The sequence below is a fragment of the Crocuta crocuta genome, unplaced genomic scaffold (assembly GCF_008692635.1).
Source record: "Crocuta crocuta isolate KB4526 unplaced genomic scaffold, BGI_CrCroc_1.0 scaffold277, whole genome shotgun sequence".
Taxonomy (NCBI): domain Eukaryota; kingdom Metazoa; phylum Chordata; class Mammalia; order Carnivora; family Hyaenidae; genus Crocuta; species Crocuta crocuta.
Window position 1 is genome coordinate 359462 of NW_027531912.1, and position 11791 is coordinate 371252.

Sequence of the window (11791 nt, forward strand, 5' to 3'; positions counted from 1 at the left end):
CACGGAGGGCGCGGGGGGCGGGGCCTCCCCGGGCTCGGCCGCAGCGCCGCCGCCTCCGTCGCCTCCGCCTCCTCCTCCTCACCAGCGCTAAAGCCGGGACTGGACCGAGCGGAGTTGTGCGTGTTGCCGAAGGGGGGTGGGCCGGGGGAGGGGAGGTTCGTTCCGCGGAGCCGCAGCCAGAACCGGGTGAGGCTGATCCCCGCTGTCTTCGCAGCCCAGGTCCGCCGGTAGTGGGGGTGGCTGGGAGCAGCGCAGCCTCGGGAGGAGGAGGCGGAGGCGGAGGCGACTGGGGAGGCGGAGATGGGTGAGGGCAGCCTCCGGAGCCTCCCACCGACCCGGGATTAATACCCCNGGCTGCGCTGCCGCTGTCTCCGCGGTAGCCCGAGGTCCCCAAGTTTTTCGGGGCGAGGGTGCTGCCTCTTCCCCCAGCGGGTCCCCTCCGTCGCTCTTCTCTTCCCTGGCGTTTCGCGTCTTGTCCAGTTTGGGGTAGTTCTGATGGCGGCAGGGAGCCTCGAAGTCTCCGCGTCGGAGCAGCTGTTTGGGGCACATGTGGGAGACTTGAGCCGGGCGTGGACCTGAGCCGCCGTCGCCTCCGAACTGGTGCCCCGAGTGCCGGGCTGACGCCGGGTGGGCAGATGTAGGCGGGAGGTCAGTTCCCCTGCCGGCGTCGAGGCAGCGTGCGGCCGGCCTTCCGCTAACCCGTCCTCCCTTCCCTCAGAGCAGGCTTGTTCCCCGTCTCCCGTCTGCAGTTTTGAAGAACATTTAGCTACGTCTGGTCGTTTAGATCCCTGTAGTTTTGTTTTGTTGTGTGTAAAGCTCGTTTCTCCGCGGTTCTGGGGTGGGGGAGGGTAGAAGAGCACAGAAACTCCTTGACTTCTTACCCTTTGCTTCCTCCCTCTGGTGTTGGGAGTTGGTGCTGCGTCCACATTGGTTGGAACCAAATTTCTCAGCTCTCTTTCTCCTGTCATTTCCAGGATCCGGAATCACCTTCAGGCCAGTCCGGTGGGGCTTTGGCAGAAATTAAGGAAGAAGACATACCACTTGTGAGTCATTGTACCCTGCTTTTTAATTTAAATACACTTAGTGCAATATTTAGTCGATTTATCTTTCTGTTATCTTGATGGCAGGGAACTAATTGCTTAGATGGACCCTGTCCCCAGAGCCAAGTCAGGGTGGTCCCTGGGAAAGCGCTGGGAATGCATGCTGGTATTTACACCACTGGCTCGGACTTAAAGTTAGTTTCATTTTAAATGCTTTGAGTGTAACTTTTTTTTTTTTTACCTTCTCAATGTATACAAATGCTGTTAGATTAAGAAAAAATGTAGGCGTGCCAGGGTGGCTCAGTCAGGTGAGCCTCCAGTGTTGGTTCACGTCATGGTCTCTCAGTTCCCGAGGTCGAGCCCCCACATCGGGTTTGCTGCTGTCAGCTTGTCAGTGCACAGCCTGTCCCCCTCACTCTTTCTGCCCCTCCCCTACTGGTGACCACCCAAGTCTCTCAAAAATAAACATTAAAAACAAAAAATGTTCTGAATTTTCTGTTATTTTAATGTTGATGAAGAGAGTAGTTTTGGTAAGTTTGTCTCACATCTGAGAAAGATTTGTATTGAAGTACCCTTAGAGTCCTTCCACTGGCGTCACATCAGGAGGTACAGAATCTAGTTGTCACACGACTTGTTCTGAGATTGACCACAAATTGGTAGTGACAGCTGGATCTCTCCAATTATGATGTTAATGTGTATTTTTCTTGTACCAGAAAGTAATCTATATAATGTTTCATTTTGGTACATTAAATGCCCAATTCTCTGTCAGTTAATTGTTTTTTAACACCAGTTCTTGCTTGAATCAATAATTTTATTAGGAGTCTGAAGATGATGGTTTTTTAATGTTTGGTTTTAAGAAAGAGAGAGTGCACAAGCCAGGGAGGGGCAGAAAGAAGGAGACAGGATCCCAAGCAGGTTCTGCTGACAGCAGTGAGCTTGACATGAGGCTCGAACTGGCGAACCCCAAGATCATGACCTGAGCCACCCAATCGCCCCTGAAGATAATGACTGGAAGAAAGGAATCATGATTCTACATCTGTTATCTGGGATTCAGTACAGCCTTGGGTCCTGCCTGTTTTGTTCTTTAGAGCTGTCACAACAACTGACAGTTGGCGATTGAAAAGAAACTTGTGATTAGAATAACTCACATGGTAGTACATCTGCCTTCCCTTTGGCCTTGTTGCTCCTTACCAACCTTGGCTTTGCACTCACCGCTCTTATTCTTCACGGGGCATCTTTTTAGTTCTTTCTAGGACACGGTGTCAGTGTAGACTGCTGTCTAACTTTTAGGAGTGGATACTGCTTCAGTTTGGTAATTTTTGTACTATCCCTGAGTGGTGAGATTTCACATTCCACGGAGTCTTGTGAGATGATGGGATGTAGGCATGGTGCTAGAGCTATGCTGGGCATTTGTGGAAAAAAGGAAACCGGTGGAGACTGAGTTTGTCAGGGTAACAAGTCACTGACTCAGTTATTGAAAAGCCATTTTTCTCAGAGTATTCCTAGGTATTTGCAGCATGATGGACCGTAAAGAACTAGGTTTTAGTGCCTGCCAGATTAGAGTTAAAATGCCTGCTATCTTGAAATAAGTCAGGCAGAGAAGGACAAATATCATATGTTTGCACGTATAGGAGGATTAGGAGGAACTTAACGGAGGAACAAGGGGGAGAAGAAGGGGGGTAATGGTGGGGGAAAGGGAGAGAGTCAAACCATGAGAGACTCTTGAATGCTGACAAAAACTGAGGACTGATGGATGTGGGGGGGAGGGGGGGATGGGCATGGAGGGGGGCACTTGTGGGGATGAGCACTGGGTGTTATGTGGAAACTAATTTGACAATAAACTATTTGTAAAAAAAACAAAATGTCTGCTATCTTGGGGTGCCTGGCAGGCTTAGTTAGTGGGGAATTTGACTCTTGATCTCACGGTCATGAGTTCAAGCCCCATGTTGGGCATAGAGATTACTTAAAAAGTAAATAAAGAAAAATTTAAAAACATTAACCACAGATTTCTGCTATCTTATGTATTTTAGGAAGTGCAAACTAAATAAAGGTCAATAAATGAACATTTATTATGGGCATTTTATAAATGAGCAAATGATGTGTATCTTCCCAGGATTGCTATGAAGATTTAATTGACTATAAAAATAGGTAAAGTGCCTGGCCCATAAATTATGGGACACACACATACACACATACTGTTAATGGTAACTGTAATTCTTCTGGGTTTTTGTGTTTTTGATTTTTTTAATTTCCTGAGATTACCTCAGGTTTATCTTTCAACTTAAAACTAAGTTTTGCCTTGCTTTTATTTATTTTTTTGTAATATTTATTTATCTTTGAGAGAGAGAGAGAGAGCGCGCACATGCTAATGGTGAAGATCTCGATGTGGGGCTTGAACTTACAAACTGCAAGATCATGACCTGATCCGAAGTTGGATGTTTAACTAACTGAGCCACCCAAGCATCCTGTAAGTTCTTCCTTTCTACTAAGCTTTTAATTTCTGGAAGCTCTTTTTTATATTAGAAATGTTAATTTGGGGGGCATTTGTTGGCTTAGTTGGTAGAGTATGCAACTGTTGATCTAGAGGTTGTAAGTTCAAACCCCACATTGGATATAGAACCCACACAAAAAAAGTTAATTTTTTATGATCTTTTACTTATAACCTATTTAGAGTACTGATAACTTTGTAATATTTCATTTTACTTTTGTTTTTCCTGCATTATCTATTTCTTCTTTATTATTAGAAACTTTCCAGGGCGCCCGGGTAGCTCAGCGGTTAAGCCTCTGACTTCGGCTCAGGTCATGATCTCATGGTTCATGGGTTCGAGCCCTGCGTCGGGCTCTGTGCTGACAGCTAACTCAGAGCCTGGGGCCTGTTTCAGATTCTGTGTCTCCCTCTCTCTCTGACCCTCCAGTGCTCATGCTGCCCCCCTCTCTCTCAGGAATAAATAAAAACATTTAAAAAAAGAAGAAAGAAAGAAAGAAACAAACTTTCCTCATATATTTCATAGTTCTTGACTGGCCTACTTGGTATTAAGAATTCAGAAGTAGGTGGGGCCGCCTGGGTGGCTTAGTCGGTTAAGCGTCTGGCTTTCGCTTAGGTCATGATCTCGCGGTTCGTGGGTTCGAGCCCCGCGTTGGGCTCTGTGCTGACTGCCAGCTCAGAGCCTGGAGCCTGTTTTGGTCTGTGACTCCCTCTCTCTCTGACCCTCCCCTGCTCACGCTGTCTCTCTCTCTCTCCTAGAAATAAATAAAAAACATTAAAAAAAAAAAAAAGAATTCAGAAGTAGAAAGCAAATCAGGAAAGTGTGGTTGAGCTTTCAGTTTGGGAGCCTCACTGTAGAATGGTTCTTTTGGCCAATTGGTGGGGAATCTCTAGAGTCATTATACTTATGGTCTTTTCCTTTTTTTGCTGGTTCCGAATTTTACAGAGAAGAGTGTTTCTGGGGTGTCTGGGTGGCTCAGTCGGTTTAGTGTCTGACTTTGGCTCAGGTCATGGCCTCATGGCTCATGAGTTCGAGCCCTACATTGGGCTCTGCTGTCAGCACAGAGCCTGCTTCGGGTCTTCTGTCCCTCCTTTCCCTCTTCCCTTCTCCTGCTTGTGCTGTCTCTCTTTTTCTCTTAATAAATAAACTTTAAGGGAAAAAAAAATACACAAAAGAGTGTGTCTGAGAAAGCAGTCTTCCAGGGAAGAGCCAGATCCTGAAAGATAAAGGTCTGGAAGCCAGCTCTATGGGAATCAAGTGGGAGAAAACCTTTCATAGGCTTGATATTGAACCATCCAGCCATGCTTGGCAAACCCCAGACAAAAATCTTATGCTCTCTCCAAAAACTAAAAGTCTAGAACTTGTGGCAGGATAGGGAAGAACCTGTCATCATCAACATGGAGGGAGAGAATAGTTCTAGGATCTATTAACCTCATTTTAGCTCCCTGATCCCTTATTCCAGGGATATCTGCAGCTACTGGTTTCTGAGCGTTTTGAAGATTCTGCAGTATAATCAGGATGTTTCTCTGAGCTTTTTCTATCACTGTTTTAGAGTTTGACTGTCTCAGATCTGCTGTGGTAGTTAACAGTCCATTTGCTCTTTAGCTTATAAAATTTTGTTGCTTTGTTTCTCGTTCTTCTATCCTTGTGTGTAGGGACCTTACCATTGTTGTCTTGGAAGGGAGAGAAGTTGTGTGTGAACAGTCTACCAACTGAATCCCTACCAGGCTGTTGAATTTCTACATAGTAATTTTGTACTTGGGCACTTCACTAATTCTCTTCTTTTTGTTGTTGAGTTGTTCATTTGAGGTTTCTTTATCCTATCTCGTAACATTTGTTATACCTCTGGAATCATGGTACACCTTTATTTTGTTTTTGATTTTTTTTTTAGGTTTATTCATTTTTGAGAGGGAGAGACACACATATGGAGTGTGAGCAGGGGAGAGGCAGAAAGAGAGGGAGACACAGAATCTGAAGCAGGCCTCAGGCTCTGAGCTGTGAGGACAGAGCCTGACGCCGGGCTCGAACCCACGAGCCGTGAGATCATGACCTGAGCTGAAGTCGGGCGCTTAACCGACTGAGCCACCCAGGTGCCTCTTGTTTCTGACTTGAAATGGGAATGCTTATAGCAGATAATCACTAAACATGAAGTTGGCTTTCGAGTTGAGGTTATTTTTATGTAAATATATAAATATTTTTATAGTAAGACAGACCTGTTTTATGACAATGTAAGTCCACAGAGATGCAATAGGACATGTTCTAGACTAATTAATGATTAACAACGGTTTTGTGGGGCGCCTGGGTGGCTCAAACTTAGGCTCAGGTCATGATCTTGCAGTTTACAAGTTCGAGCCCCACTTCAGGCTATGTGCTGAGAGCACCGAGCCCAATTCATATCATCTGTCCTCCTCTCTCTCTACCCCTACCCTGCTAGTGGTCTCTCTCAAAAATAAAATAAATAGGGGTGCTGGGTGTCTCAGTCAATTGAGCATCCAACTTCGGCTCAGGTTGTGATCTCACCGTTTGTGGGTTCAAACCCTACATTGGGCTCTGTGCTGACAGCTCAAAGCCTGGATCCTGCTTCAGATTCTGTGTCTCCTTCTCTCTCTACCAGTCCCCTGCTCATGTTCTCTCTCTCTCTCTCTCTCTCAAAAATAAATAAACATTAAAAGAAAATTCTTTTTATTTTTAATTTTTATTTTTTTATGTTTTCTTATTTTTGAGACAGAGAGAGACCGCATGAGCTGGGGAGGGGGAGAGAGAGAGGGAGATACAGAATCTGAAACAGGCTCCAGACTCTGAGCTAAGCTGTCAGCACAGAGCCCAAAGTGGGGCTCGAACCCATGGACTGCAAGATCATGACCTGAGCTGAAGTCAGCTGCTTAACTGACTGAGCCACCCAGGTGCCCCAGAAAATTCTCAACAATGGTTTTTATAACCTACATCCTAATTATCTTTTATAGAGTCTACAGATATAAGTGGCCAAAAAATGAACCTTTGAAACAATAATTTTTTTATGGTGTGATTTTTTTAAAGACTTTATTTTTAATTTTTTTTTTACTTCTGGAGAGAGAGAGAGAGACAGCGTGAGCAGGGGAGGGTCAGAGAGAGAGGGAGTCACAGACTGAAACAGGCTCCAGGCTCCGAGCTGGCAGTCAGCACAGAGCCCGACGCGGGGCTCGAACCCACGAACCGCGAGATCATGACCTAAGCGAAAGTCGGATGCTCAACCGACTAAGCCACCCAGGCGCCCCTTAAGACTTTATTTTTAAATAATCACTATACCTAACATGGGGCTCAGACTCAACTTTGCCATCAAGAGTTGTATGCTCTAGTGACCGAGCTAGCTAGGCACTCCAATAATTATTTTTAACTACTTTCCTGGTGATTTTAATTTTTAAAGATTCATAGAGCAAGTTAGCTTACTTTTCTCATATGTGGCAATCTTGTCATATTAACATCTCAACATTTCTATTTTAGCTTTTTTTAACTGCTGACAGATTTTTTAATAATATAAATTCTATGTAATTGTATGTAAACATAATTGAATATTGAATGGCTATTAAATTCAACTGATAAGAATTTAGCAAAAACTTTTGCAAGTTCTAAAAAACATGTTTTAAAAACTCAATGTACTGATGGGTGTGGAGGGGGAGGAGAAGGGGGGGTGATGGGCATGGAGGAGGGCACTTGTGGGGATGAGCACTGGGTGTTATATGGAAACCAACTTGACAATAAACTATTAAAAAAATGCAGAAAAAAAACAAAGCAAAACAAAAACTGACAATGTATGCTTAATGCTTAAAAGTGGCTAACATGGCAAGTTTTATGTTATATTTTTTACAACAAATTTTTAATTACCTTCAGGAAATAAAAACAACTGAGATTCACTAAAAGTAAATACAAAAGGGCAAAACACTCTTATTTATGTCTTTGGTTTTAATAAGTCTTATCTTTACTCCTAATTAACTACTGTTAATTTTGCAAGGTTGTTAGAGATAGTCTGCTAGAGATAGTCTGCATTTAACAATCTTGTTTGGGCTACAACCTATCTCTTGTATGGTGGTAGTATAATTTTTTATCAAATTTCTCTGTGCAGATTTTCCTTTCATTTTCCATTACTCGAGATTACATTAATTTTCATGGTATCAAAAATTTTATTTTATTTTCATAAGTAAGCATTGGTTATAATTTGTAGATGATACTGTTTAAGATTAGATTGAGATCCTAGGATATAAGCAAAGTATTTTCTTGAATACCTTCTCATAGGGATTTAACATTTTTCTTTCTTTAATATGATCTAAGCAGACACTAGGGACTTGCATTTTCAGTTATCTCAATAAAAACCTTCTAATCATATGTTAACCCCATTAACAGAAAACTCAATAAGGTGAAGTAATTTGCTCAGTGCTACACAACGAATTTACTAAACTGTTACTTTAAGTTTTTGGATAATATTATAGAAGTAGTCAGAACTTTTCTGTAGTATTCTGTTTCTGAAATTAAAGTATTTGGTTAAATTATATGCACAATGACTTTTAGTAGTGATTTAACTTTTTTATAATCTGTGACTTGAAAGTAGGTGAATACTTAATGTTTTTTCAGAGATGGAAGCCTGCAGTGAGCCAAGCATGAAGAATGCTCTTTCTTTTATTTTCTTTGAGAAGATTAAGACGTGTCCTAGCAGACACCAGAGGACACTCTGGAGTTAGCAATAGCCCTTTTCCAGAAATTTTTCTTTTCTGTTTTAGGTTTATTCAGATATAGAAAGGACTAAGATAATTCATGTGTAACAGCTCTTATATGTCATAATTCAGTTTAGGCTAAATTATTGCCTCTTTCCTTTGAAAATCAACCACATAAGTTTCCTGGATGAATGTTAACCATGATCCCAACTTGGGTGTTTCTTATAACCCTTTTGAAGTGTTCTCTTAGATTTGTTACCTTTTTCTTTGAAATGGATTCACTGAAAGTTGATTTTATTTTAATAAATTCCTCTTAAAAGTAAATTCTAAAAATTGTCTTATACATTAATTGCATATAATATAGTGGCTATGAAATCAATCGATTCTAGAGTCAGATTTCTTAGATTTGAGTCCTCACTTTATCTTTTGGACATTTGGTCAAGCTATGCTGATTATATATCTTCTGAGTCATTTCTTAATGGGTAAAATGGGAAAAAGAATAGCCTCTACTTCATTTTCATAAGCATTAACTGAGTTAATATTTAATGACATAACAGTTACTAAGAATAAACTTAACCTATTGCATGACTTCATCATCAATTGAAATTAGTTGGGAAAATTTTTGAATAGAAATGTTATGTAGCATATTTCAATATGAGTTCAAAAATGGAATGATGACTGCCATATGAAATGAGTTTACTTAATAATACAACACCTATACAGTTCCCACCTTCTTTATTCTTGATTTTTTAAGACTATCGAGACTGTTATATATAAAGTTACCTCAGCTTTTCATCTATCGCTTTTGTGTACTTACAAACATTCCAAGTATGCTTAGCTTTTCCCTGCTTGTCTTTTAGATAGAGATGGTTTTTTACTCATCAATTTCATTACTACCTGTGCACATATCCTCATTCTCTGTTTACTTTTAAGACCCTTAGTTCATTGATTATTTATTTTTCCAGATTCTTCAACTATGTCTGCTGGATCCTTCCTTTTATCATACTCTAGTGTATAGTAGTATTTGTTGAATATAACTGAATGCTAAGAATTTGGGGCCTAGAGTTAGAACCTGGGGTTTAAGTCCTACTCAGTCTTACCTAAAACAATTTAGTTGGCTTCTCTTTCCTGATTTGTAAAGTAGGTTAAATTATACCTACATTATGTGGCTGTTTTTAGAATTTTACATAAAAAATCCATAGTATAATGTCTGGCAGTTTCTGGACAAGAATAAGAAAGATTTCATGAAAGTTATGTCAGAAGTGTAGAATTTGAAAAACAGTGACAAGGGGGCACCTGGGTGGCACAGCCAGTTAAGTGTCCGACTTCGGCTCATGTCATGATTTCACAGTTCGTGGGTTCGAGCCCCGCGTCGGGCTCTGTGCTGACAGCTCAGAGCCTGGAGTCTGCTTCAGATTCTGTGTCTCCTTCTCTCTCCGACCCTCCCCTGCTCATGCTGTCTGTCTCTCTCTCTCTGCCTGTCTCTCAGAAATAAAAGCATTAAAAAAAACAAAAAAAGGTTAAAAGAAAAACAGTGACAAAGACGCTAGAGAAATAAGGATTAGATGATAATCACTTATCTTAGTAGATGGAAGTATAGTATACTGATTGTATTTGGACCTGGGTGATTGGTATTTGATGGAATGATTTTGTTACTATTTCCTATTTTGAAAGAAGACTTAGATTTTTTTTTTCCATTGTAAAGAGTAAGTTAAATTGAGTACTATGAGTACATTTTTTTACAGACTATAAATTGTGTGATTATCAATTTCCTGATTTCCATCAGACTCTGAGGTAAGCATTAAATGGTTCATGGGAGAGGAAAAACAAAACGAGTAACAATATTTTCCCTGAGAGTTAGATAAAAATCACTAAAAAGAATTTAAAATTTCATTTGTGCTATTTCATTGCAATAAAACACAATGCTCATAATATACTAGAACTTTTATTTTTCATTTTTCTCTGTTACAGGTTCTCTGGCATGGATAAATGTTCAGTGAGAGGATTAGACTTGACTGAACAGACTCCTGTCTTATTAAAGAGTAAAGCCATGGCAGCTAGCCTCATAGAAGTTGGAAATTCTTTTGGTGACCCAACTAGTTCTTTAGTTAATAGACCTAGAAACTCATCAGTGGAAGATAATGATGATGTTGATGATGATGATGTTGTATTTATTGAATCTATACAACCTCCTTCAACTTCTGCTCCAGCAATAGCTGATGAAAGAAATTTTACATTTGCTTCTTCAAGAAGTGAAAGTCTACAAGGAAATTATTCCATAATTCTTCCTTCCTCAAGAGATTCAGTTTCTCATAAGGGAAATATAAGTGAGACAATTGTTATTGATGATGAAGAGGACATAGAAACAAATGGAGGAGAACAGAAACATTCTTCCAATTATATTGAATGGGGACTTCCTGGAACTAAAAATAGAACCAAAGATTTGGATTTCTCCACTTCCAGTCTTTCAAGAAGTAAGGTAAATGCAGGAATGGGTAATAATGTTATCACTACAGAATCGACTCTGAAATTCCTATTACTAATGTTACAACCTTAGAAACAGGTATAAGCTCTGAATGCTGGGCGAGATACGAACTTAATGATTACACATATAACATCACTATAGAATACCAACTTGGGAGATGTCGCTAAAGGACTTCAGTCAAGTAATTTTGGTGTTAATATACAAACATACACCCCATCTTTAACTTCACAGACCAAGACTGCAGTAGGACCTTTTAATCCTGGTAGAATGAATGTGGCAGGAGATGAATTTCAGAATAGAGGATTTGCAACTCATCATAGTCCTGGTAAGCAGTAAGTGATTTTATTGATAAATCTTTTTTTCTCTTGATTTTCATATAAAGATAGAATATTTTACTTGCAATCTACTTGGTCCCTGATTTTTCAGAAATTAAATATTTTGCCCTATGCGGTTTACATCTGAAGTATTTTAATTGAAAACCTCCATAAATACTACCACCACCCTTGTTAACTAGTTTTTTTTTAATTTTTTTAACATTTATTCAGTTTTGAGAGAGATAGACAGAGCATGGGTGGGAGAGGAGCAGAGAGAGAGAGAGAGAGGGAGACACAGAATCCAAAGCCGGCTCCAGGCTCTGAGCTATTAGCACGGAGCCCAACATGGGGCTTGAACCCATGAACTCCAAGATCACGACCTCAGCTGAAGTTGGCCACTTAACTGACTGAGCCACCCAGGCTCCCTAGGTTTCGTTTTTTTTAATCTAAAAATCACAGAATAAAAAAATGGATAGTGAATTGAAGAAATAAGGTAATATATAATAATTAAATTTTATTTAACTTGTAATTACATAACTTGAAATTTCAATTTTTGTGTTTCAAGTGTTTACTTTTGGACTGTTTGTCTTTTATTTTTTTAAATCCGTGTATTATAGGGGCGCCTGGGTGGCTTAGTCAGTTAAGTGTCCGACTTTCGCTTAGGTCATGATCTCGCGGTTTGTGGGTTCGAGCCCCGCGTCGGGCTCTGTGCTGACTGCCAGCTCAGAGCCTGGAGCCTGTTTCAGTCTGTGACTCCCTCTCTCTCTGACCCTCCCCTGCT

At 40.7% G+C, this 11791-nt stretch overlaps 1 protein-coding gene across 12 annotated transcripts in view; it reads left to right on the forward strand.

Moving 5' to 3' along the window:
- ZMYM5 (zinc finger MYM-type containing 5) overlaps positions 1-11791 on the forward strand; it is a 31438-nt gene that overhangs the window by 156 nt on the left and 19491 nt on the right. For 4 of the 12 annotated variants that reach the window (XM_077774701.1, XM_077774706.1, XM_077774709.1 and 1 more), the window contains exons 1-5: positions 144-186; positions 975-1043; positions 3382-3507; positions 10183-10690; positions 10928-11021. In XM_077774701.1, the coding sequence (XP_077630827.1) occupies positions 10193-10690; positions 10928-11021 (592 nt within the window). In that variant the 5' untranslated portion in view covers positions 144-186; positions 975-1043; positions 3382-3507; positions 10183-10192. Of the gene's footprint in view, positions 1-46; positions 117-143; positions 187-355; positions 649-974; positions 1044-3381; positions 3508-10182; positions 10691-10927; positions 11029-11791 lie in introns of those variants that run through there. The other 8 variants (XM_077774712.1, XM_077774711.1, XM_077774704.1 and 5 more) reach the window with 7 other exon arrangements.